Source organism: Aulonocara sp. 'chitande type north' Nkhata Bay, linkage group LG1, assembly GCF_057382095.1.
Source record: "Aulonocara sp. 'chitande type north' Nkhata Bay isolate Kocher_YH1m ecotype deep benthic linkage group LG1, A_spYH_male_GT1.1, whole genome shotgun sequence".
Lineage (NCBI taxonomy): Eukaryota > Metazoa > Chordata > Actinopteri > Cichliformes > Cichlidae > Aulonocara > Aulonocara sp. 'chitande type north' Nkhata Bay.
In genome coordinates, this window is record NC_141344.1 from 20,444,815 (window position 1) to 20,468,042 (window position 23,228).

The 23,228-nt window shown below is 38.8% G+C and overlaps 1 protein-coding gene across 1 annotated transcript; it reads right to left on the minus strand.

The window, feature by feature from the left end:
- Nucleotides 1-21,014: 21,014 nt before the first annotated feature.
- On the minus strand, nt 21,015-21,762 carry LOC147339017 (uncharacterized; the record flags this gene model as incomplete). Its single annotated transcript, XM_086287793.1, has 1 exon — nt 21,015-21,762. A coding segment is annotated over one exon (630 nt), but the record flags the coding sequence as incomplete, so codon positions are not given.
- Nucleotides 21,763-23,228: the final 1,466 nt, after the last annotated feature.

Consider the following 23,228-nt stretch of genomic DNA (forward strand, 5'->3'; position numbering starts at 1 on the left):
ATCTGTTTTTCCAGATTGTTCCAGAAGTCCATTGTCTCAGATCAATTTGCAAAAAGTGTACATAATAATGTAAAAAGAGTCAGCTATTTATTTATATAATTTTGGTGGCACTTTCTATTACAGCTCGGTAATAAAAGGGTAATAGCAGGGTAACAAAGGGGAAACAGAATAATAATGTGGTAAAGTTATTACTATGCAATTACCAAAGGAGTAACCATGTAATATCCAAGTAATATCATGGTAGCAACAGTGTTTACAGCTGAGTAATATTACCCTGAAACTTATGTAATCGGAAAATAAGGGATCTTACCAGGCTAAAAGACAGTTTTGCAAATTTTAAAAATGTGCTCCACGTTTTTTTCTACCTGAAATATAATATATATAATACATTTATTTCTTATGTGTTGTCATCCATGTATAAACTATGCTGTGAGGGAGTGTCCTCTACACTCCAATGCATTCTAATGCATTCATTTGTGTTACTTGTTTAAACTTTATTATTAGCATTTTGCATAAGTGTTTCCAGTTCATTATAGATTTCCTGATGCTTGTTTTATTCAGCTATCATGACCATGGTATTAAAATTGCTGCTTATTACACAGAAATTACCACAGGTGTTTCCTGGCAGTCATTACTATTCTTTAAGTTTGTTTTAAACGGTTATTACCTGGTTATTATTATGCTATTAAATAGAAACAAGCAGTTTTGGATTTGCATCTTTCCTGCTTATTACACAGACATGATAAGCGATATTTCAAGGTAATAACCACACTTCTTTAATTTAGCTTTAACAGGTTATTTATATGTTGTTAAAGAGAAATAGGCATTTTTGCATTTTGCAGCTCTGTTTCCAGCTTATTACGCAGAAACTACAACAGGTAAGTGAGTGGTAATAACTTAGAAATTACCACATTATTACGTTTTTGTTTCCTCCTTGTTACCCTACTTTTACCCCTTTATTACTGAGCTGTATTAGAAAGTGCTACCATAATCTTTAACTATGAAACTCATTACGAACAATAATTCTCATTAGTAATCATTAAGTACTAAATAGCAACACAATAGCAACAATAGCCTTGTTTACCTGAAATCATTCAGGTAAGTGGAAATAATAAGAAACTCAATACTATGCACTGCAACCTTATCATTGTTACTACATTCTGGCCTACCAAGCTAACTGGCTATTACAGCCAAGATTTTTACAACATGCCATTCGGGCTATTGGAAGGATGATTGTTATCCAGGATGAACAGTTTTAAAAAATGACAAATAAATATCTCTGCAATTGTGAACTGTGATTTTGGAGCTGCTTTTCTACTGGTTTGACATGTCTTGATGTCATCTGTTGTGATCTTTCTCCCTATCAGTTTAGCTAACAGATTAAGTGTAATCACGTAATGCAATGTAATGATCATTACTGTTGTGCTTTTGTCTGTAAAAACTGTCTTTACTTCTGTTAAATCTGATTTCTTGTTTTGTTTTGTTTTTCTAAATGCTGCAGGGCTCTAAGCTTCGGTCTTTGTCCTAAGTTGCCCACCCATAATTTTTAGCTGGCTGCTCAAACACAGCAAGCAAGATCTGTCCCCTATTAAATCTCTGCTGCACATGCTAACTCCTGGCATCTCTGTCTGACTTACCTTGGTGGGGACTGTTCAGTTTTAATCAAAGTAAACACAATGGCAAATCTTACAGCTGCTCAAGAGCTTCAAGTTGTTGGCAGCAAACAGTGCCACACCTATAGAGAAGAAAAGAGCTTGTTTTATGTACTTCTCTTCTGAAGGCATAGTTACCTCCTCTTTTATCAAGCTTAACACAGCTTTTCATGGGTGTGATTGGTGTATCGGTTACAGGAAAACTTGAAGACATCTAGATGAGTCCTTGTCCTCTCCATATAAGAGAATGGATTCTGCTCTAGGCAAATATTATAAGATCTTCTCAGCAGAACAATTGTGAAGTATCCCTCCACCTTATCACCTAATGGGAAAGTTTGGTTTCACAAACAAAAAGATGGGATTGTGTTGCAGTATAACACACATATCATGCACTATACAGTGAGAGACTGAAATAGGATCAAAACAGCAAGAAGAAGAAACGGCAAGTTCCTCATTGTTTTGAACCCTTTAACACAAAAAACCCCACTGAAATAAAATGTTGTCTGTAAAAAAGAAATTGAAGGTTTTGAAATATATAAAGGTAAAATCCTATACCTTTATATATCGTGGCTCCAGAGTTGGCAGTTCGTCTTGTAATCGGAAGGTTGCCGGTTCGAGCCCCGGCTCGGACAGTCTCGGTAGTTGTGTCCTTGGGCAAGACACTTCACCTACCGCCTACTGGCCCGATGGCGCGATATGGCAGCCTCGCTTCTGTCAGTCTGCCCCAGGGCAGCTGTGGCTACAACTGTAGCTTGCCTCCACCAGTGTGTGAATGTGAGAGTGAACGAATAGTGGAATTGTAAAGCGCTTTGAGGGTCTCAAAAAGCGCTATATAAATGCAATCCATTATTATTATTATTATTATTATTATTATTATTATTATTATTATATGTGCATTAATAATTACATTACACAAGATTAAGTGCAGGGAATGCAGTGAACAATGTCCACTTTCATGAAATATAAGACAATGACAAGTGTTCCAATTCATTGAAGGACTTGTGAGGGACCAAACAGTTGAACGTTATAAAGTTTCGGGTGCAACTTTTAGAATGTGGATTTTATTAATAATAATAATGGATTGCATTTATATAGCGCTTTTCGGGGCCCTCAAAGTGCTTTACAATTCCACTATTCATTCACTCTCACATTCACACACTGGTGAAGGAAAGCTACAGTTGTAGCCACAGCTGCCCTGGGGCAGACTGACAGAAGCGATACTAAACCCCCAAAAAGAAAAAAAAATTATATTGAAAATACGTAACCAGTCGACTAGATGATGATATGTACACTTGTGCTTATGGGTCACCATATAAGAGGTGGAAGGTGCTGACTCTCACTGGTTGAAATAGTTTACAAAGAGTGAGCTGTACCAAACAATGTGACTTTGCTTTTAAGGTAAAAATTTTGCTTCAGTGCTGCAGCCAAAAATGTTTCTTGAAGGTTTTTTTTAATTTTTATTTTATGCACACTACCTTAGTAAAATGTAAAATAGCAGGCAGAAGAGAAAGCATTCATGCTGTGATTATTTGTGCTCAGATGGCCACAGATGGTTTTACCCATGGTTTGATTAGCATTTAGAAGCAACTTTCAACAGAGCCCACTCTTTCATTAGAAGGGAGGGTTAACCCAACCTCAGACATGTTGCATATCTTAGAGGGTGGGAGCCTCTTGTCTATTATTGCTGGGTATAACAACACATGCTAAGCCTTTCCTCACAATCGTGGAACCCAGCTGTGCTTAGATGAACTAGTGGAAACTATGCAGCTAGAAGTAGTTCATTAATAGGACAACGAGGTGTAGATTAAAACTAATTCAATGTGCTGGCAGTGTAACCAATTTGGTCTCTTCTAGTTTTGGTGTAAGTAGTTTAAACATACATGCATGTCCTAATATAAACATTTATACACACCTCTGACCAACCTCTCTCCAACTAGTTTTTTCCCCCTTGTTCAGGGGTACCTCAGGGTAGCCGTTCAGTGGATTCGAACAACCAACCTTCTGATCATGGGGCAACCACTATACCTACCCCGAACTCACTGGGGGAATAACTCAGACCAGACACCGCTTGGTGATATCAGCCTCAGATCATTTTTACTCAAGCACACTGACTGTTCTAAATCTCTGAAGGTTCAAGTCCAAATATGTTTGATGTTGTTTTCCTTAGTCATCATTACTGTCTGTTCAAGTCACAATGGAGAAAAGGATTGACTTGCCTTTAAAATGTACAAATTTTCTTAAAAGAAAAACAACTTGTATTTGGGCTGTCTGGAAAGACGTTTTCATAGTGTCTACTAATCATGATACCATGTGAAGGGAACCTCCATTAACTCTCCTTCTCATGTACACACAGGTAATGCCATCACTCTTTCATGTAACTTCCCAACATACCTTTATTTTCTTTGTTTTTGGTCTCACATTTTCTCCCTTTTCCTCTTTAGCTGGCCTCAACGTCAAGCTCCTAGGTCCATAATGGCAAATGGTTTTAGCACCTGTATTTAAAATCTCTTTGTTCTTATCACTCAAAGAAGCCAAGTTGGTTTAATCATGCAAATTTTAATTAAGAGAAAAATCTTTTTTAGGCATGCCCAAAATTGGGCAACACCTCCAGGGAGCAATTTAGGCACCTATGCAGCACCTTCTATTTAATGAATAGTGCAAGAGCCATAACTTTGATGTCAATGGTCACTGTAGCATAAAATGTATAAAATGTATGTACATGTATACAATCACTTGTTAAATCTGACAACAACTGCTTATAAAGTTTGTTTGTGACTTTGTTTAAAAAGCATTTTTACTACCCACAGGTTATATTCCTACTTGGCATGCACAAAGCCACATGACATTATAACTTCTCAGTCCTGAGCACCGTTGTTTCAGACCAGGGCTGGACTGGTCAGACACAATGGCACTTTCAAGCTCCAAGTTTTCACGACTTCATCCACAGTTAACTTTTTCTGCAAGTTGCCTGAGGGCACAGTGAATGTAGGGGCTGATCACAGAAAGAGATTTGACTGGGCACTCCAATGTCAGTAATGAGAATGAACAAATAAGCTGCCGCCCGTTCTTGTACAGCTGGTGCACAGCTCCATCGGCCGAAAAGTGCGGCAACCTACTGGGAAAATGCACAATATGCCAGATTACTAGTCCAGCCCTGTCTCTGTCTCGTCAGATCAGAGGGCAGAACAAATGAGTGAATCTGGATATCCCATCCAATCAGACAACTGATATTTTGAGAAATGTCGAATTAAAAAAAAACAGAAAAAAACCCCACACACATTGTACATATTTCAAGATTGAGCCTCTATAGAGAAAAAAAGTCACATGATGACTTAAAGTATAAATAAAAAAAAAAGAAGAAAGGGAGCTTCAGTGTGAATAAAATTTCAAAGTGTCTTCTTCATCTCTGTTCCTAACACAACTCTTTCCCAGGTGAGTTTTATGTTGGACACTTTCCAAATATAGAGAAGTCAGACTTGCAGACCTAATTACAGCCTAGGAGCAACAGAGCTACATTTTGGCTTTCCCCATTTTTGGTCACTCAGCAAAAAAACTGCAGAGATGGTGCTGATCAAAGACGCATCATCAACAATCTCATGTCCAGACTCTGAAGTAAAGATTCTGCTAGCACTCTGCTCTCACTCAGCAGTTTAAACACAGATGTGGAAAGAGCAATTTTCTTAATTTTTTTTTCAATGGATTTTGTATTTTATTTTTTGTTTGACTATAGAAATAAAAGGAATTAGAAATGTACTCATCAGAGGAAGAAAATAATATGACTTAGAAATAAAGTTTCATCCATGAAAGCCAAAGAAATGCATAGAGACCACTAGCCATTCAGAAAAAATAAAACATCCACTCAAATGAGGAATTTGTGCTGGATCAATATGTGAAGGCAGGAGAGCCCTCTTAACACTCAAGTGCAAACCTCCATAATACGATAAAAGGTGGGGCCTATTTTGAGGTGAAAAAGGGGTGTTGCCATGGAAATCAGTCATCCAGGACCAGTCATGGGAAAGCCAGTCTATAAGTTCAAATTTTATTTGCCACATGCAGGTTGCCCTGCAGTGAAATAAACCCGCCCCCCCGACCTTACACACACACAACACAGACATCACATGGGGATACAAGTCAGAGAACGGTTGCATTACAGAAAAACCACTGAAATGTACACTACAATGGGAAAAGTACAAGAGGAAAAAAAGAGACCTCTACTCATGCTGAGCTACAGGAGGACAGCATGAGAACAGGAAACAAAAAAACTCCTCTGCACAGAAAGCACATAAATGTCCACAGTACAACATTATAGAGCACGTGACCAGCAACAAGGTTGGGTAGGGGATAAGGAGTAATCCCAGGCAACACAGCAGCCATCCTGCCACTGCGCCGACTCTCCAGCGCGGGCCCAGACCCGCCTCGTGTTCCCAAAGGAAAGGCAAAAACGAAACTTCAGTAACAAAAACTTTTACATTCACTTTGCCTTCATGGTTTCTTTATGATAGTGGGGTTTTTGTCTCACACCAGAATGTTACATTTGTATGAGATTCCAAAGGATTTCAGCTTTCATCAAGAGTATTTTGGAAGTAAAACCATATGGAGGGTGACTAATGTCTGTGGGTTCACTGACATTTTACTCACATTACTGACACATTTACTGACATTATACTGTTACTAAAAATCTAGTGGTATTCATATTAGTGCTGGAAGGAAGTGCATCAACTTTGGTGGGGACAATAAAGGCTGTAATATCACAGCAGAGCAACGCAAAAAGCGAAATGCTAACATTCACAGACCGCATAAAGGAAATCATAGCAGGGTTGGTTTTTTTGGGGTTTTTTTTTTCCTTTTTAAATTGCTTGTGTCTTTGTTTTTGTTTTTTTTAAATTGTTAAACTTTGGGTTGGATAAACCAAGAAATAAACCATGTGACTTCATTTTTTGATTAACTGATGAAAAATTGTGGCCCTGATTTGTTATGGGACAGAAAAAACGATGAAATGGTAAGTGGACAGAATGATCAGTTAGCACAGATACAAAGTAACTGTCAGTATGCAGTAAGACACATTTTAGGTTGGCTTTTGAGATGTCAGTGAACATCTTTCACTCATCATACTCACGACCCATTGAACCCCAGAGACCGTCAACATCAACACAACATTAACCCCTTAAACGTATTACTGTTGTTGTGTCCTGAAATCCACACTTCTAGGTATAAGTTCACATGTAGCGCTTGTGCCGATTTGTGCAGTTGTCTTATGGGCCATTATGCTCACTGTGTCGTAGGTGTCGCTTGGCAATTTTGATGTCACATCATGTGTTGCGCATGTCTTTGGTACACTTCAGCCGGTCATGCACATCTTCGTTTTTGTAACCTTGAACCGTGGACGCTGTAAGTCGGTTGAACATACGAGTGTATGATAGTGTCGGTTTTTATCGCCATTTTAATTATATTCCAGTACAGAAGCTCAGAGACATACAGACATATAAAGGGAGATGTTGGAACAGTTTGAAAACTTGAAAGTTTGAGGAGAACAACACTGCAAAAGAACTTTGCAGAAGAATACTAAAAAAGTCTTGGCCCCCAGGTTTGACTTTTTATTCTCCTATGTAAGAGCTTATGTCACAATATTTTCTAAGTGGTGACACTTGTTGTTCAGGAGAATACTACAGTAGCTTCCTGTGCCTTAACAGCGGGTATAAATGCAAGCGACTGTAAGGCGAGGTTGTGGAGGCAAGCGAAGTGACCATTGCGGCAGACATACTGGGGCCTTTCCCCTGGGAGCTGTGTGGTCATCTGCAACCTTTTATGACCTTTTCAGGTTTAGGCAACACAGGAACAGAAGATGACTGAGGCTCTCCTGGGAGCTGCATTGCCAGTCTCCCTCTGGAATTCCTCTTTTCCCTGGGGAGTTTGGAGGGGGGAAAGCCGGGGTATGTCTAATCTGGTGAAGTGACCTGAACAGCCACTTCCAGTCCTGGCAACAAAGACTTTCAGACACCCAGCCCTGCCAGCTTTTCTAACCTTAACCACTTTTCTCTATTACCTAACTCCATATATTTTTTGAAAACAATGGACTGACCTGTGTGGCTCCCAGGAGAGCCACACAATTGCCTAAATCTAACCAGGGAATTTTTAAAGGGTTACGAATAGGCATGCTGGACTCCAACTAAAAGTACTTTTGAGCTTGCTCCAACACATCAACAGTCAGACATTTTGTTAGATACTTTCTATACCAATGAGTGACACACAGTTGGGGGTCTCTAACAGTGAAATGTACTGCCCTGTGCGTTAGCGCATCAGTGACCCTCTGCAACAAATAGTGATCAATGGATCCGATTGCAAACCTAATCTTAATAGCCTTTTTTTGTAATTTATGTTAGGGTGAGGTTAACTGCCATTATGCAGAACACATTTTAGCCTGGCTTTTGAGCTGTTAATGAACAGCCTACACTTATCTGCATCATACTTACAACCCATTGCAGCCAAAAGACCTTCAACATCAACACAACAGATAAAGTGATCGTCCATTTCAAAGAATGGAATAAGATCCTTCTCACGATGCTTATAAAAAGGAAATTTGGTTCCTGGATCCAGGAGGTTAATCTCACTGTGCCTAGACTCAAGTAGCTCAGTTATTCAGCTCTGGGTGTGTGAATAACAGGGAAACAAATTAGCTACTAGAAGATTGATCTTCAAAGTTCTTATCACTAGAATGTTGTGCATCTGGAGACAACACACCATTACACTCTTCTCTGTCATTAAACAAGCCAGTACAAATGGAAGGTTTCATATGTTCATGTGTTTAGTTTTGTTACGATATCCAGAAAGATTGACTAGATAGAAGTAGCAGTCATCAAAGTGATTCTGTGGCTCCATCCATACTACTGAAAAATCAAAACCCAAGCTTTTTTTTCTTCATGTTAGTCGACGCTCTGAGGTTTTGGACACACACCCGCCAGAATGAATGAGGTGTCCATGGCTTGTCTCAGTCACCCAATTTCATACCAAAATAAGCAAAGCAAATTCTTTGTCTAATCAAGCAAGCTTGCATTTGGAAATTATCTTCCTGATAGTCTCACAGATACTGATACCTGTCACCTGACACTGTTACCTGGTAAAGATGATAAAAGCTTGTGGAAATAATAAATATCCAAATGCAGTTTACTGTAAAAAGAAATACTGCAAAGAACTTATGTGGGTAAAATCACTTAGTCATGAGACTGTTTTGACTGGTTTTTGAACAGATAACTATGTGATTCACTGGCTGTTACTGAACATTGAAAGTATTTTAACCATAACAAAGTGTAGTCATCTCTAATCCTTCTGAGCTGAATCTCACCGTGAAATCCAAACATCGCAACCCCCATGCCAGCCACCAAATAACACTGAAGTGGTCCATGGTTGAGTCTTTTTAAGGACTTACAGAGAAACAATGTGCACTATTGCTTCTGCATGTTTTGAATGTTATGCAACTCAAGCCACTGAATTAGATTTTCACCCTGACTTATAAACCTATAAAGAAACAAGGCTTTATTTTGAAGGGTGTTGTGCCGTGTTGCAGTCAACAGCCAACTTTGACACACTGTGTTGTTGCCTCGTCTCTTGTTTCACATTGTAGGGCAACACTGTTTCTTCTTCCTCCTCTTCTTCAGTGAGAAAATCTAAAAAAAGATGAGATGCTCCTTGTCAAACATAAATTTAAAAAAAATAATAATAATACAGCTGTGCAAATGTTCTTAAGGGACTCGGCTCTTCATTTGATTTAGGATTGCTGCTTTTAAAATGAGCCGCTCTTTTCTCATTTTATTCCACATATGTCACCATATACGGTGCCCTGACACTCTACCCTGAAAAAGAGCAGATGGTTGGAGTTAAATAAAGTATAATGTTCCATGTTCACATCACTCTGTCTCAATTATATTAAATTAGAAGCCACCAGAGCTTATCCTCACCGAGCTGTTAAAAATAAGAGCTACCCATAATCCAGTTACATGTGCAATACACTTGTGAATCTGTCGCTTGTGTTGAAAATAGAGTTATTTTGATTTGGCTCTTCTTGAGATTTTTCAAGTAGCAGTTGTCATTTCATTTTGTACAGCTGTGCTGCTTGAGCTATACGACCACCTCCAATTTGTTTCAAAAATCTTGTCAGACGTTCCTAGGATAACTGCTTGTTTTTGTTGTTTGATAAAATCCAAGCAGGTTGTCTTGTCTAAAATCTGCTGCCTTTTTTAGACTGAGTAACATTAAAATGTTGCCTGGAAGTGGTTGCCATAACGCAAAATGTTTTTTCCCCCAGCTAAACAAGAGCATCTGCCAAATCAATTCAATCTAGTGAAATGTAACACTTCGAGAATATCACATTTGCTTAATTTGACCATACAAATCTGGTGGCGTCTAAGGGCCACTAATAAAAGGGACGGGGTGTGAACTCAGTGACTGAAGTGACGCTGTTGCTGGAGACAATAACCATTTGAGGATTTATAGCATGTGATCCTATTACAATGGCACTGGTATTGTTGTTAAGACGTTAGTTAACATCTTTGAGAATGCACAAACCTTCCTAGATTGAGTAACTGCGAGGTATTCTTGTATCTAGGAGCTACTGTAACACTCATGCTGTTGGTATTAATTTCAGACTTGGGTTGAGCTTTTGATGAAAGTTATATTCATAAAGTTTGGCTTGGCCACAAAGAACAAAAACCACAGGTTCTTGCGACAGACAAAGTAAATGATAGTGAGGAAGAGATTAACAACCTTTGTCCTTGTTTATCTGTGAAATTCAAGTACAACATTCAAAAGAAAATCGCTTATATCAATAGAACTATTGAAAGTTGGCTGCAGCTCAGGAGGTTGGTCGTTATATCCCTGCCTGCCCCAGTCTGTCTTTTGGGCAAGGTCCCAATGTGTTAACTGAAGTGTAAATGAGACATGTTGCATAAAGTGATGTATAAGAACCAGTCCATTTTACCATATATTATTTCATTTGAAATCATGAGTATCTCTGGATCCTAATACAAATCAAACATCTAACAGTCTATTCAGTAAAGATTAACCAGGAAGCTAATAACTTTGAGTACTTAATAATTTATCACAACTTATAATGGTGTATGGGAAATTAACATTACAGGTCAATCAGTTTCCCCACTTGTTAAACTGTGAAGATTTTTTAATCTTTTTGCTGTGCACTACTGCCAGCATGTGGTGAGAAGAGGCGATAGACTCTCTGCTAAAGAAATACACTAAATGGACAAAAGTACTGGGCCACTAATACTTTATACCTACAGGAGTGCAACTCTGAATCCATAGGTAGTAATATGGTCCTGGGCCTACTTTTACGGCTTCCACTTTTCTGAGGAAGCTTTCAGCAAGATTTTGGTCTGTGTCTGTGATTTTGTCTATTCATCCAGGAGAGCATTTTGAGGTGCCTTGTAATCTCTGCTCCAATTCATCCCAACGGTGTTTGATGAGGTTGAGGTCAGGGCTCTGCACAGACCAGTCGGTTTCTTTCACACTAAACTCACCCACCCATGCCTTTATGGACTTTCCTTTGTATACTGAGGCACAGTCGTGCTGGTCTTTTAGTAAACATACACATTAGCTAATTCGGATCCTTGTATTTTGTTTTGTGAGTTAGAATAGCTATTGACAAGTTGTATCCACACAGTGTTTCCCAGATAGTACAGAATCCCATCAAGATCAAGCCTACAGATGTTGTTTCACATCATCTTATCGATGGGAAGTTTGTCTTCAATGAGCAAAGATGACTGAGTATATCTGGTAGCTCTAATGTCACACTACAAACTCACACCTACATATAAAACTCTCCAGAACCCTACAAGAAACAATTTTGTGTAGATACATACATCATTTTTATCTGTTTAGCCTCCTTCTGTTTTGACTTATCTTCCTAAAAAACTGCTGGGGTTTATTTTATGAACTCTTTTATGAACAGAATGCCACAGGCAAGGTATGCATCTTACCAAAATCCTTATTATTGCACATATCTACAACATAATAGACTGCCCCAACTACATGATCGGCTCTTCCTGTGCATACATTCTGTAGACAAATCTGCTTTGTTGAATTTCTGAAAATAGAATGGAGCAGTGGCTGAAAACGGTGCTGTAGTTCATCTTTATTGCTGATAGTTCATTGGTTATCTGTCCTTGTTCCCCTCTGCTCTAAGTGCTCCAAATGAAAGAAAAGATCAATACAAAGTGCTACAAGTTAAAAATAAAACATGGGCCATTCATCACACCGAGAAGCTACTGGTTGTGTTTTATGAATCACTGGAGCAAAGAGGTGGAGAACATTGTATCTTTCATTGTCTCTACTCTCAATAGTCAGGTGAGTAAAAACGGCTCTTTTCAGCTGATAATTACCAGGCTGTTATAGGAAATTCTCTCTCTGCTTGCAGTTCCTGTGGTTATACTTTGTACTGCGTTATTTTATTAGACACAGAAAGACTTATGTTATTTATTATATATTTCTATATACATATGAGTAGGGATGGGTATTGATAAGATTTTCACGATTCCGATTCCATTTTCGATTTGATTCTTTATCGATTCTCTTATCGATTCTTTTTAAAAAAGGAGAACACCAAGTTCGATTAGCTTAGAACTTTGTTTTATATCTTCTCTTTGAACAAGATAGAAATTTACAAGTAACATGGCCTTACAAACCCAGCAGTGAGATCTTAAGAGATCCAGCCTACGGCTCTTCAATGGGGTGTCACAGGGTCCCCAAGAAAAAAAATTGTAAATGTAAAATAATAAAATAAATATTCTTCTGTAGCAATAACAAAGTATAACATAAATTATTCTGTAGCAATTACACAAGAATATCCAGTAATGTCCCTGCCTACAATTAAACACATTCACTTACCAAAAATCGGGGGCATCTGCTGTGGCAGCCTTTTACCACAAACTTAGTCTCTGCTCGGTGACATTCGTCTATCCGGCCTGAAAGGAGACGCTAACGGTAGACTGCAGCGAGAACTGCCAGCATCTGAGCCAGACAGACTCTGTCTCTCTCATCATGGTCACCTAAATGCACAGTAATGGCAGGTTTTGTAATAAGACAGATCGCGCTAACATAATATGCACTGTTAGTTGATTATTTACCTGCCGCATTAAAGGAAGAGGACGTGCAAACGTTACCGCTGCTGCTGGGTTGAGATTCATGAGTCTGGAGCGGAATTAAAAACACGACATTCATTTAAGGTCATCGCGTGTTTTGTGAGCAAATGCTTTTGCATATTCGCAGTGTTTCCTCCCTTAAATGAAGTATCTACTTTGCAAGTACTGCAAGTTGCCCTGTTGTCATCCGTTCTCATAAAGTATAACCAAACTTTTGAGCGTTTGAGCCGCTTTCGCGCCGTGTTTCCTGCCAGGTAAATGACGCTCCGCAACGTGGTGACGTCATTCGGGGCGACTGGAATCGATAAGGGAATCGTTTGCAAAAATGGCAAACAATTCCAAGGAATTGAAACAGTGGGAACCGGTTCTCAACAAGAACCGGTTTTCGATACCCATCCCTACATATGAGCCACTTTATTAGGGTCACCACATCAGAATAAGAGTTATCTAAGTGACTACTTCAGAAATGGCTCATCTTCTGGGATTTTCCGACACAACCATTTCTAGGATTTACAAATACTTGCCCAAAAAAAGAGAAAAAAAAAAATCCAGTGAGCAGCAGTTCTCTGATGGTAAACGTCATTGATACCAACAATCAAATGGCCAGCCTGCTTCAAGCTAACAGGAAAGCAACAGTAAATAATAGTCAAATAATCACTCATTAGGTAGGATTTGCAGAAGAGCGTCTATTAATGAGCCACGTGATCATTCAGAGACGCTCTGAGGCTTTATCAGATGGAAGAAAACCAACATCTGTTAGCAGGTGATTTTGACAGCTGCTCATCTGCTGAAGCTGATATCTAAGAATTTGGTCTACACTGACAATATTTGAAAGTGATATTTTCTTTTCTGCTACTCATGACTTTATTTCAACAAATCACATCAATATCAGGAGTAGGGCTGCCACGATTAGTCGACTAGTCACGATTACGTCGACTATCAAAATCGTCGACGACTGATTTAATAGTCGACGTGTCGTTTGAAGCTTTGTAAGATCCTGAAAGACGCAGGAATAAGTAGCAGGATTTAAGAGTGTAATAACAGACTGAAACAGAAGATGGCAGCACTGCATGTACAAGGATGCCAACTGCCGTTAAACCCCGAAGAAGAAGAAGCTGTGTCCCAGAATTCATAGCGCGGCCCAGCTCAGTTTCCAACAATGGTGGCAGCTAGTTGGTTTTACTCTTATTATTCTTTCTGGGTCACAAAATAAATGTTTAACATATTTTCAGGCGAGAATGTAGCTGTGTAAACCTCAAATATCTGCTCAGTTTATCAAGACACCACATATTTTCAAAAGTGCTCCGACGTTTTCAGAGATGTCTGTTACCCACTAGCTCGATAGCTAGCCGGAGGCTAGGCTAGGCTAACTAGAGCCGTGAGAACACCGGACTCCCGGCAAATCGTTTTCAAACCAACCGCCGTCTTTCGCTACTCAGGTTAAATATATATATAAGTCACTTAGATAACTTCAAAATGTTATTGTTTGGCTTTTTTTAGTATTTTATTTGTTCCTGAGTAAATCGGTTTGGCTGAGATTAAAGTTTTTACACAGCTGAATAAACGTCAAGCAGACAGCTGATTATCAGAAGTGTGAGATGCTCAAGAATTTACTCCGGTGTCCTGTTATATTTTAGATAGCAAGGAGTTTATTAAACCACAACAATCTGCAGATTTCATTAAAATTTAATAAACTATCATCTTGTCTTTATTTTTAGTTAGCACATACCTTATTAAAGCTGTAAGCTAATGATAGTTATATAAGAGCAGATGCTGCTGGTGCAATAAGCTGTATGTCCAATGGATGATGATCTGATTAGTCGACTAATCGCAAAAATAATCGGTGACTAGTCGACTATCAAAATAATCGTTTGTGGCAGCCCTAATCAGGAGACATGCGTCTGTCTTAAAAGGAACCCCGGCTATTAAGACATGTTTGCGCTAAAATATGTACTGTGCTTTCAATAATATATATGTGTGGTATTAAAATACGCCAAATGTTTTCCTTTTAAGCACATTTTATATAAAACCGATTTACCATTAGGTCGCCATTGTTATTTACTTTTAAATGCACTCTGGGTGACGTCATACGGTTGCGCCGCATGGAGTTCACAGTTAGCAGCGCACTGGAAATGGCTTCTGTTCAACTTTTCCAGTTTGAACCAGAGCAAACCGAGAGAGAGGATGAAAATAGTCAACCAGTACTTAGTTTACATGAAGATGAAAACAATCCGTCACACGAGGACATGAGAATGAGGGAAAACTACTGGTGTCTATGCGGCTACTGGTTGCCAATGGCATGAGAGCGTTTGTTGTTCTAATTTGCTATGACCTCAGAGCGCGTCGCAAATAAAACTAATAGGCTATAAAGAGTAATATGAACTTATTTAGAACTTACCTGAATGAAAATGTACGGAGCACACCAACAGATATCTGGGGATGGTAGAAAACTGGATATCAGCTCGTCTCACAGCTGCTATCCAATCTAGACGCCTTCTTTTGGTAACATCCGATACATGAGCTCGCTCACGTTGCTTCCAGGAGGGGAACGAATAAAAAGAGAGCCCATTTTCCAGCTTATTCCCTTCCCGGTTGTGCTATCTAACATTACAACCGTTGGTGGGGGCCGAGCAAGATGGCGACGTGAAGAGGAGTGTTTTTTCGAGCTCTCAGCACTAGGGGCGGGTTTTTATAATCGATTCATCGATTAAAATCGATTCTGGCTTGGATAACGTAAAATCGATTCATTAAAATCCTGAATCGATTTTTTAATATAAATTTATTTTGTCCAAAATGCCAGAATCTCTGGTGACATCTCACAAAATTTCAAGAACCACCAAACAGTTAAGACAGTAAATGAGAGCAGGAACACGGATTCTGCACATAGACTTAAACACACAGCGCAACCCGCGGATCAGAATCAGTTAGATGTCGCCTTTCTCACAGTCGGGGCTGAAAGCCGACAGCTCGCTGATTCTGATCTGTCGGCGGGTCCGCGTTTTGTGTTCACGCCCTTTATGCGCCGATTCTAAAGCTGTTAGTTTGATCTCTCTCCAAACAATATTGACCAAACCAGCAGCAAAAGAAGATCCAAACGCTTCACATAAAATCGTCATGAATTCACTCAGACTTTTACTGTTTTGCTTCCACCGCGATGCACAGCTCTCTCTCTCTCTCTCTCTCTCTCTCTCTCTGTACTTCAAGAACAGTTTCCCTTTCGTCATTATTCGCTTGCTTGTTACGCACAAGTCTACTGTTGTTTACAGCGCTGTCGGCCGCTGTTTTTTTCCCTTTTACATTCTTCCGAAAAGAAAACCTCATTTCTGCTGTTCAATACTGAACAAATGTAAACTTTTTAAAATTATTCAAAATGCAAAACGTTTAACGTGTCTCTAATAAAACTGCTGTAACTTCAGAGGTGATGTTCATATGTTGATTAATGGTTTTCTTTCGTTTTTGATGTACTGCAGAATATTTTTATAAATCCCAGGCCAGGAAAATCACCTTCATGTTTTTCTGTGTTTTATCTTCAGCTACTTTGACACAAAGGCATCTGCTGTGATGCTTACACCTGTGATAAAGTCTTGCGTGTGTCAGCTTCCTTTTTATTGATACAAAAATATGTAAATGTACTGATCTGAATTATAATATTTCTGACTGTCAAAATTTCCCAGATTTAAATCGAATCGAATTAAATCGAATCGTGGATCGAATCGATTCGGGACCTTGTGAATCGGAATTGAATCGATTCTAGAAATCAGTGACGATACCCAGCCCTACTCAGCACTAGAAAGATATAAAGCATTTTTACAACACCTATTTGACGTCTTTCTAACTTTCAACACTTTTTTGAAGATCAGCGCACTAAACCTGCTAAATCTGAAACCAAATTCTATAACAACAACATGTCGAAATCTGCTCAGAAAAGGCTGAGTAACTCGGACAAACCACATGCAACTAGCATGCTAACTAGCGACCATAGCTACATGAAAGAAATGGAGTGTCAGCAGATGGTTGAAGAAGAATTTCCACCTCTACCAGTTACGCCTTCCAAGCCTCCAGTGGCTAAAAAACCAACACTCTGATGGCGACTCCCTGAAAGCTGATGCGGTCAACACTTTGATTAATCTGATCAACACCAGAAGTGACGCCATTGAAGAAACGGTAGGAACAGTTCGTACAGATTTAAAGGACATAAGAGATAAGATTATGGTCATTGAGAAGAGGGTTGAGAAAAATGAAACGCTTACACAGAAATGTGACGAACGCATCTCTGAAGTTGAACGCTACAACCGCCGTTGGAATCTGAGACTGTATGGGGTACCGGAGTTGGAGAAAGAAGATGTGCGTGCAAAGGCGATTGGGATATGCCAAACGGTTCTGCCTGCGGAAAAGGAAAAGTTTTCAGAGGTCTTAGACATCGCTCATCGAGTGGGGAAACCAAAACAAAATGACCCGAGACCCAGAGGGATCATCATCCGGTTCATCTCAAGGAGAATTCGTGATGCGGTGTGGAAAGCTGCCAAGAACAATACTTTCCTTCAAAATAATCATCTGCGGTTCACTGAAGACCTAACGAGAGAGGAAAAAGAAAACAGACTGACGCTGTGGCCCATTATAAAGAAAGCACGTGAAGAAGGGAAATCTGCTTACTTTGTTGGAGGTTGCGGCTTTGTAAATGGTGCTGAAATTCACACAAACTCTTCAATATTCCCTGACCCTTAGTTCTTCTCGGGTTTGTTTACAAGGTGTTGATGTGCCTGATATTTATAGATATTAATGTTTGGCTGTCTAAATTGCTCTTTGATGTTAGCAAAAAGCAAACTTACTGTTAAATAAGTAAAACTTTTTTGTTACGCTTTTATTAGGCGTCTAAAGTTTTATTTATACGTATACTCTATACTGTGAACATTTTCATATTCTAGTGCTGATCTCAGTGTTAGGTTAAAAAGTTTAACTTCGATTTACATTTTAATACATATCTTTTCTTTGTCAATTTGTGTTCTTTGTTTTTTGTTTCTATTAATGCTAGGGGTCTTCGTAACAACTTAAAATGTAAAGCCACTTTTCTTTATGCAAAGCAACTTAAATCTGACTTTGTATTTCTATAAGAATCTCACTCTACTATCAATGATGTTAGTTTTTGGCGATCTCAATGGGGAAATTCTATATGGTTATCTCATGGAACTGAGCGACCAGCTGGGGTATCAATCCTAAAAAACAGATATAATGGGGATGTTTTACATACAGAATGTGATTCTGCAGGTCATTACATATGTCAAGTCATAAAATATAATGATTTAGTCTTAATTGTAACTAACATATACGGGTTTAACACGAAGCTAGAAAATGATCATTTATTTTTGGCGATTGAAAAAAAAAAATCTAGCTGGTTAAATAAATTTCCAAATGCAAAATTATTACTAGGTGGAGACTTTAACTGTATTATGGATGCTGAATTAGATAAATTTCCTCCAGGACATTCGAACAGAATTAATACCACATTGAAGGCTGTTATGGTACGCCTGAAACTTACAGACATTTGGAGATTCAAATATCCTCAGTCCAAAATGTTTACTTGGTGCAACAATTCTAACTCGAGACATTCAAGGATAGACTTTTGGTTAGTTTCAGAGAGCTTTGACAGCAATAGCATAGATGTAGGTGCTTGGCCTTCTCCAGCAACAGATCATAAAGCCATATATATTAAAATAAATCTAACTTCTCTATCTAATTCTTCTTTTGTTAAATTTACATACTGGAAACTCAACAGCTCATTATTACAAAAAGACGATGTGAAAAAGGAGCTTAAAGAACTGATCTCAAACTTTTGGTCTATAGCTCAAGAAGATTTAAAGTATGGAAATAATTGGGAATTATTAAAATTTGAAATTGGCAAATATTTAAGGAAGGTTGGCAGCCTTAATGCAAAATCCAAAAGATTAGAGGAAGAAAATATAATCTCTCAAATCACACAGTTATCTAATAAACAAATTGACACTTTAACTGAAGAGGATAAATTGAACCTTGCTAAATTACAAGATAAATTAGATCGTTTATACACAGACAAAGCAAAAGGAGCTTTTATCAGATCAAGATCTAAATGGCTTGAAGAAGGTGAGCGTAATTCCCATTATTTCTTCAGTTTAGAAAAGAAACACTCAAGCATAAATAATATTAGCAAATTAATGATAAATGGGGTTATAACAGAGGATTACAGATTAATCTCTAAATATTGTAGTCATTTCTATAAGGAACTTTATAGCTCTACATTTTCTCAGGAAGCTGCAAATCATCTCTTAGAATCGCTGAATGTTAAATCTATAAGCCAAGAAGATTCTATATTATGTGATCAACCCATCTCATTAGAAGAAGTCAAAGATGCAGTTGGGCTATTGAAAAATAATAAATCTCCAGGTACGGATGGTCTTACTGCTGAATTATATAAAACTTTTTCTGAAGAGTTGTCTCCCTTTCTTCTTGAGGTATTTGCAGAAAGCATAGGAAACCAACAGCTTCCCACTAAGATGAATCAAGGTTTGACTACGCTGATTCCGGACCGATTGATAATTGGAGACCAATTAGCTTGCTAAATAATGATTATAAAGTATTTGCTCTAATTATAGCTAACAGACTTAAGATGGTTCTTGACTCTGTTATTGATGAAACACAATCTGGCTTTATGCCCAAAAGACACATAACTAACAATATCAGATTGGTTTTAGATATTCTGGATTATTCTGACCTCTTAAATTGCAATGGTTTCATATTATTTTTAGACTTCTACAAGGCCTTCGATACGGTGGAGCATGAATTTATATTATAATTATAATTATATTATATTTATATTAGCTCTGCCCACCCGGGGTATGTGTGTGTGTGTGTGTGTGTGTGTGTTTAGCGCGCTGGAGCGGAGAACACGAACAGGAAGGCGAGGACGTCGCTGGGTTTCCCCCTTCTGCACCGCTTGCCTGGATTTTTAATTTTTAGTGACTTTTATATTGTGGCGGACGCCACTGGATTTTTAATGTTGTGTTTTATTGAGTTCTATTGTGTTGTTCCCTTGCCAGGGTTGTTTTAATTCATTTTACATTTTTAACTGTTTAAATATAATAAATTATATTTTAGACATACAGTTTTTAATTCGTGTGCATTCCCTTGGCTGCTCCACTGCTCTGTCCGTTTTGAGGAAGGTTTCCTCCTTTAATAACACTGTGCAAAAATCACCTTCCCTCCGTTACAAATACATATAATATTGGCCATATTATATTTACATTACCACAGTTAGATGGTTTTAGTCTCATGAACAACATTAGCTAATTGTTATTTACTAGCTAATCTTAAAATGACTGTTCAGTACAGAAATGAAGCCCAACAATCATGTTTTACAGTCCTGTGGTCTCAGCCTCAGATACTCAACTAATCAAAGTGATGTCATGACAAAAATGAATGACCAACAAAACATTTCTCCTTCATTTCTGTCAAACAAAGCTGTATGTAACATTTCTCGCGGTTAGTATCATGGTTGCTAGGCAACCTGAGCAGCACGACGACGGCTAGACCGTCCCATTTCACAAGCCTCTCACTTCCGCACTTCTCGTACTTCTAGTACGCGTAGTGCACGTACTTCAAGCGTGCAGACCCTGAATTGGGACACAGCCATTGATTACAACCGTTTGTTTGGCCTGCTAAAATGGCGCCTCGCCGGCCACGCCCCCTCCCTTGACGTCACGCCGCAGTGCATTGTGGGATCGCAGCGCCATGTCAGTAGGCCAGAAAGCAAAACAAGCACACAGTGTTGGAGTGTTAGATTCGGGACTGCCAGAACCATGCTCAAAGTCAGCGCAAAAGACAAAGGGCTGTATCGCGACCGATTGTGCCCAGACGCCAAGAGACGGTACTTTGAAAAAAAAATGCGTGCATCTTTGTTACGGGCGCCAACCACTGTGACCTCGTTGTGTGGACACAGAGAGACCTTGCTGTGATTCGCGTCTTCCCTGCTGTGGATTTCTGGAAACCGCGCTTAAAGCACGCACAAGACTTCTTTCGTAAAGTGTGCCTTCCTGAACTTGTTGGGAAATACTTCTCGAAACAACGTGCTGCTCTAAATAGCCTGTAATGTTTCATGTTGTGGTTAAAGATTGATGACAGCTGTGTGGTGCGATGTAAATAGTTTGCATTTCATTTTTATGTGATTGCTGTGTACATGTGAATAGATCTATAATAAAGAAAAACAAACAAATATACTATTCTTTTTTGTTTTTTAAAAACAACTTCACACAAAGTACAACTATTTACAATGTATTGTACATCCAAAAAAACAGCTTTAAGAATACTCAACAGGAGCAAGTGTCATTTGGCCCTGGTTTGACAACAACACTGGGGCACATATTAACAAAAACACAGCAAACCTTAACGATCTTATCAAGAAGTGTTGTGCCTTCAGCCTCACATGATAAGAGTAATCGGATTGGCATTGTAGTGTGTAACATTTTGAACTTGTTGCGCAAACCACCTATTACTCGCTCAACATGAATTCTCAGGTGGGCAATTGCTCTCGTTTGTTCAACGTCCCTTGCATCAAGTTGACAGTAGCCTTTTGTGAAAGCTGGAATCTTGACCTCGGCACACATCATTCCTACAGCATCTCTGATGTCAAAGCCTCTGTCAGCCAATACTACGTCCCCTGGTAACAGCTTTTGAAGAATGCCACATCTCTTTGTGATGTGTTTATCTGATGCACGACCCCCCCATCCCCTGGAAATGAAAGAAATAGCTCCATGGGGTGTAATCCTGATGAGGTATTTTATGGTGTGTGTACCCTTGTAATGAGAGTATGTTTGTGCGCGTGCCTTTAAATTAGATGGTCTTTCTGTTCGAATCTCAAAACAGTCAACAATGATGGCTACTCGTTTTCCAAAAGTTTCAGTAAACTGTGGAGGCATTGTCGCCTGCAGACAGTCGGTTTATTTCTGCTCTGCCCTGTTGACGGCACACACAATCCTTCGTCTGCCCTTCAGCTTCCATGACGCTGTCACTCCCATCACCACTGTCCACATTTGCAGCTGGTACGTCAACCTCCACTTGTCCAACACAACTGCTGTCCACTGCCTCCATGACATGGTTATTTTGTTGTTGTTCTTCTGTCAGACCTTCATCGAACATCAAGCCTGTAAGATAAAAATAGTGCATAGACATAAGGTTAATGTACACCAATGATCCAATGACAGGTGTGTGATTCATCTTTAAGTTATGTGCAGATTAGTGTTCCATAAGAGCAATTTAGTATGTTTTTAGAGGGGGGGGTGTTAACCTGCAATGAGTGCTCTTTTTCGCTTCTGTTGCATACGCCTTGCGTGCCGGTGTTCTGGGAATTTCTCCTACCCCGTAAACCGTCCTACCCGTTGTTCCTGAGCATGTGCGCGCATGCGCACAACACAAAAAGGGAAGCTAAGCGCATCCGGCTGTGATTTCACGCTACTCCGTTGTCATATTTGCAGGAGAATAGGTAAGTAGTAAGTATTAGTACTTTTTATTGACGTTGATACTTGATTTTTTAAGCCTTTGTGATTGTTTGTCAATATTAAAGTGAAGTCGCTATCTGCTTTCTGCACAAAACTGTCGAATTTGCAGATTTGGTGAAGTCTGCTGTCAAGTTACTGGACACGTGGTATTTGCACAACACTTTTGAGTCCGCAGCTTCGGTGTTTTAAGGCTGTTTCGGTAATGTCGTTATTTAATAAGTTAAATTATTTGCATTGTTAACTGCACATATTGAAGCTCATAAGAAAATGTTTACTGACATTCGTAAATATGGAGAAGTGGGAAGAGATTTACGCGTTCATTTCTGCGGGCTCCTACCCTTCAGGATATGACAAGGCTCAGAGGCAAAACCTCAGAAGATATGCCTCAAAATTCAAACAAAAGGGTCAGTAATTTATTGTTAATACTAACAACTCATATATGTGGTTAAATTAATTTCTAAATATATATTGTTTTACTGCAGATGTAGAACTCTTTGTTGGAACCAGAAGAGTAGTAAAAACCATGGATGATGCCAGGAAGATATTTCATGAGTTTCATTCATCTCCAATTGGAGGACACACTGGCACACACAAAACGCTAAATGCAGTGTGTTCCAGATTTTACTGGTTTGGTATGACAGTTGACATTAAAACATGGGTATGTATTAACTGTTTGTACTGTTGTTAAATAGCGTTTAAAATAAGCAAATTTTTTGATATCAGTTAAAAGAGAAACTGTACACTTGCAAAATAAAAATAAATATGGTTAATTAGTGATATTACAGTAATAACCTGTAGGCCTGGCAGAGATTTGAAGACACGCACACAAACTATTGTTGCTAAATAGTTTGTTCGTTAGAGAATATGTCATTAAGTGTTTTTGTTTTTTGTTTTTTACAAATGAGAAT